This window comes from Podarcis erhardii (assembly GCF_964252035.2).
Source record: "Podarcis erhardii genome assembly, chromosome: 13".
Lineage (NCBI taxonomy): Eukaryota > Metazoa > Chordata > Lepidosauria > Squamata > Lacertidae > Podarcis > Podarcis erhardii.
The window spans coordinates 24,210,587-24,215,578 of NC_138502.1; the positions used below are offsets into that span (position 1 = coordinate 24,210,587).

Here is a 4,992-nt window from a genome sequence, read left to right on the forward strand (position 1 = left end):
TTATGCAGCTTCCTACAAGCTACCCTTCCTGCCAAGCCTTTGTAAGGTAAGTGCCAAGCCTTTGTAAGGTAAGTGCCACCCCCTCCTGAAATTTATGGGGAAATTTATTTTCCCCAAGAAAGCAGCACAAAATCCAACCCCACCCCACCCTATTATGATTGAAGGGCATATTTTCAGGAAGTTGGGATGGGGAAGAAATTCAGAGGACCAAAACTATTTGATTTTTTCTGGAGTTTTTCTGCCAACTCTTTAACCAAAATTATAATCATCTACTTGGCAGGATGCAGACATCTGTTGAAGTGTTTTCAGCAATATTTCATCGTGGAGAGTGTGGACTCCCAAGAGGATTTTTAGTATGAGCACAGGTGTTGCAATTCTCTCTGAAATGTAAGGAATCACATATTTCTTAGTCCTCTTTATATGTATTCCCCCCATATATAATTATGACATTCTAAAATAATTCTTTTATCTGCTTTTTCTAAAAATCCCAGCAACAATGGAGAATCAGACACAGAGCACTCACTTCATACTCATGGGCTTAACAGACCAACAGGAAGTTCAAATGGTCTTGTTTGTTTTCTTCTTCCTCCTCTATCTAGTAACTGTGCTGGGCAACAGTACTATTGTGTGTGTGGTGGTGACTGAGACCAAACTCCACACACCTATGTATTTCTTCCTCGGTAACCTTTCTTGCTTGGACATTTGCTACTCTACAGTCATCCTTCCCAAGATGCTATCTGGATTCCTGTTGGCTCATCAAAGAATCTCCTTTGTTGGATGCATCACCCAGCTTCATTTCTTCCATTTCCTAGGAAGCAGTGAGGCTCTTCTTCTAGCTGTCATGGCTTATGATCGCTATGTGGCCATATGCAATCCATTGCACTATCCAGTCATTATGTGCAGACGTGTGTGTATTCTACTGGCCGCCACCACTTGGACTATAGGGTTCTTTCATGCCCTGATGCACACAGTTATGACATCCCAACTTCATTTCTGTGGCCCCAATATCATCAAGCATTTCTTTTGTGATATCAAGCCACTACTGAAACTAGCATGCAGTAGCACACAACTCAATCTTAGTCTCCTCAATGTAGTCACGGGCTCAATTGTCATGATCCCTTTCTTCTTGACACTCCTTTCCTACCTCTATATCATCATCTTCCTGTTACTGAAGGTCAAGTCACACAGAGGGAGATGGAAGGCCTTTTCCACCTGCAGCACTCACCTCACAGTTGTAGGTTTGCTCTATGTGCCAGTTTTGTTCAATTACCTCCCTCCAACATCAGGAGACTTACCTCAGAGAGACATGATAGCCACCCTCATGTACAGTGTAGTTACATCTTTCTTAAACCCTTTGATCTATACCCTGAGGAACCAGGATATGAAGTCAGCTCTGAGGAAAAGCCTGGGGAGATTGCTGATCACTGTGAGGATACAGATATTGATGTGAAATCTATTTCTCAGTTTGTAACACTGTCAGCTGAAATAGGATTGAACAATCTGATAATTGATGCAGACATGTAATGAGAAAATAGGGTTTTATTTCTGGTATTGAGAAGTGCATGGTGGAGGAAAGAGATAAATAATAATAATAATAATAATTTATTATTTGTACCCCGCCCATCTGGCTGGGTTTCCCCAGCCACTCTGGGCGGCTTCAATAAAAACCAGAAATACACTAAAATATCACAGATTAAAAACTTCCCTGAACAGGGCTGCCTTAAGATGTCTTCTGAATGTCAGGTAGTTATTTATCGCTTTGACATCTGATGGGAGGGCGTTCCACAAGGCGGGTGCCACTACCGAGAAGGCCCTCTGCCTGGTTCCCTGTAGCTTTGCTTCTCGTAATGAGGGAACCGCCAGAAGGCCCTCGGCGCTGGACCTCAGCGTCCGGGCAGAACGATGGGGGTGGAGACGCTCCTTCAGGTATACTGGGCCGAGGCCGTTTAGGGCTTTAAAGGTCAACACCAGCACTTTGAATTGTGCTCGGAAACGTACTGGGAGCCAATGTAGGTCTTTCAAGACCGGTGTTATGTGGTCTCGGCGGCTGCCCCCAGTCACCAGTCTAGCTGCCGCATTCTGGATTAGTTGTAGTTTCCGAGTCACCTTCAAAGGTAGCCCCACGTAGAGCGCATTGCAGTAGTCCAAGCGGGAGATAACTAGAGCATGCACCACTCTGGCGAGACAGTCCGCGGGCAGGTAGGGTCTCAGCCTGCGTACCAGGTGGAGTTGGTAGACAGCTGCCCTGGATACAGAATTGACCTGCGCCTCCATGGACAGCTGTGAGTCCAAAATGACTCCCAGGCTGCGCACCTGGTCCTTCAGGGGCACAGTTACCCCATTCAGGACCAGGGAGTCCTCCACACCAGCCCGCCCCCTGTCCCCCAAAAACAGTACTTCTGTCTTGTCAGGATTCAACCTCAATCCATTAGCCGCCATCCATCCTCCAACCGCCTCCAGGCACTCACACAGGACCTTCACCGCCTTCACTGGTTCTGATTTGAAAGAGAGGTAGAGCTGGGTATCATCTGCATATTGATGGACACCCAGTCCAAACCCCCTGATGATCTCTCCCAGCGGCTTCATATAGATGTTAAAAAGCATGGGGGAGAGGACGGAACCCTGAGGCACCCCACAAGTGAGGGCCCAGGGGTCTGAACACTCATCCCCCACCACCACTTTCTGAACACGGCCCAGGAGGAAGGAGCGAAACCACTGTATAACAGTGCCCCCAGCTCCCAGCCCCTCTAGACGGTCCAGAAGGATGTTATGGTCGATTGTATCAAAGGCCGCTGAGAGATCCAGCAGAACTAGGAAACAGCTCTCACCTTTGTCCCTAGCTCGCCGGAGATCATCAACCAGCGCGACCAAGGCAGTTTCAGTCCCATGATGAGGCCTGAATCCCGATTGGAAGGGATCCAAATGGTCCGCATCCTCCAGGCGTGCCTGGAGTTGTTCAGCAACCACGCGCTCAATCACCTTGCCCAAGAATGGAAGATTTGAGACTGGGCGATAGTTGGCCATACTGGCCGGGTCTGAAGATGGTTTTTTAAGAAGCGGTTTGATGACCGCCTCTTTCAGCGGATCTGGGAATGCTCCCTCACAGAGGGAAGCATTCACCACCCCGCAGAGCCCATCGCCCAGCCCTTCCCGGCTTGCTTTTATTAGCCAGGATGGGCAAGGATCCAGGAGACAGGTGGTTGGTTTCACGCGTCCAAGCAGCCTGTCCACATCCTCGGGGGTAATGGATTGAAATCGATTCCATGCAACTTGACCAGACAGAGCTCTAGCACTCTCCCGCCCCAGCCCTGCTCCCACGGTGGTGTCTAGCTCCTTCCGAATATGAGTGATTTTATCTGCAAAAAACTTTGCAAAATCGTTGCAGGAGATCTTGGGGTCTTTACAAAGCCCCGGTGGTAAAGGTGGTTCCGTTAAATTACGAACCACCTGAAAAAGTCTCCTGCTACTATTTTCTGCAGATGCAATAGAGGCGGTGAAGAAAGTCTTCTTCGCCGTCGCTATCGCCACTTGGTAGGCTCGACGTTGAGCTCTAACCTGTGTCCGGTCAGATTCGGAGTGAGTTTTTTGCCACCGACGCTCTAGCCGTCTCAGCGATTGTTTCATCGCCCTCAGCTCCGAAGAAAACCACGGAGCTGTCCGGGCTCCATGCAATCGGAGAGGGCGCTTCGGAGCCAGACAGTCGATAGCCCTGGTTAACTCCGCATTCCAGCGGGCCACCAGGGAATCAGCTGAAAGGCCATCAACATGGGATAAGGCATCCCCTACCACTCTCTGGAAACCATTTGGATCCATTAAGTGGCGGGGGCGGACCATCCGAATTGGTCCCACCTCCCTGCAGAGGGGAAGGGTCGCGGAGAAGTCCAGTTGCACCAGGAAGTGATCTGACCATGGCACTTCTTTTGTTTCACTTTTACTTAGTGTCAGATCACCCACGTCACTAGAGGTGAACACCAGGTCTAAGGCATGTCCATGACTATGAGTTGGGCCAAACTTATTCAGGGACAGCCCCATGGAGGCCATGCTTTCCACGAAGTCCCGAGCAGCCCCTTGTAAGGTCGTGTCGGCATGGATGTTAAAATCCCCTAGGACAACCAAACTAGGTGTCTCCAGGAGAAAATCCGCCACGACCTGAAGCAGCTCAGACAGGGAATCCTTGGTGCAGCGGGGAGGTCGGTACACCAAAAGGAATCCTGTACTGCCCCTATTGCCCAACTTCCAGAACATGCACTCAGAAAACTGGATCTTCCCAGTAGGACGCCTGGTGCAAGCTAGTGACTTCCTAAAAATCACTGCAACCCCCCCTCCCCGCCCACATGACCTGGGTTGCTGTGCGTAAGAGAAACCTGGTGGGCAAGCAGCGGCAAGGACAGGCCCATCTGCTTCCTCCAACCAGGTCTCTGTCACACATGCCAGGTCAAGTCCTCCATCCACAATCAGGTCGTGGATGGCAGTGGTTTTATTCCTCATTGACCTGGCATTACACAGCAACACCTTCAGGTCATGTAGGTTTCCCCTGTTGATTCCAGTATCCATCCGGTCAAGGCCAGACCCGGAGGCAGGGATAGTCTTCAAACAACGACTAAACCTGCCTCCTCGGTAATGACATGGTCTGGTCTTAGCGTAACTCCGCCTCCTGCCCATGATCACCGAGAGAAATACAAGCCCAGACCCTGATCGCATTATCTAGGGCAGTGTTTCCCAACCTTGGGCCTCCAGCTGTTTTTGAACTACAATTCCCATCATCCCTGACCACTGGTCTTGCTAGCTAGGGATGATGGGAGTTGTAGGCCAAAAACATCTGGAGGCCCAAGGTTGGGAAACACTGATCTAGGGCATTCCACTTTACATTTGCCCTTATTACATTAGATGATGAGGACATATCTGGCAACCTAATCCACCATGTATTTTCTTGGGAGTTCTGCCTGTCCAGTGTGTTTCCCTGCACGGAAAACACTGCTTTTCCCTCTGCGC

General features: G+C 49.7%; 1 protein-coding gene across 1 annotated transcript; it reads left to right on the forward strand.

Annotated features, from left to right (window-relative positions):
• Positions 1-496: 496 nt before the first annotated feature.
• On the forward strand, positions 497-1,450 carry LOC309327025 (olfactory receptor 12D1-like; the record flags this gene model as incomplete). Its single annotated transcript, XM_081836057.1, has 1 exon — positions 497-1,450. One exon carries the CDS (start codon positions 497-499, stop codon positions 1,448-1,450), a length of 954 nt encoding a protein of 317 aa, XP_081692183.1.
• Positions 1,451-4,992: the final 3,542 nt, after the last annotated feature.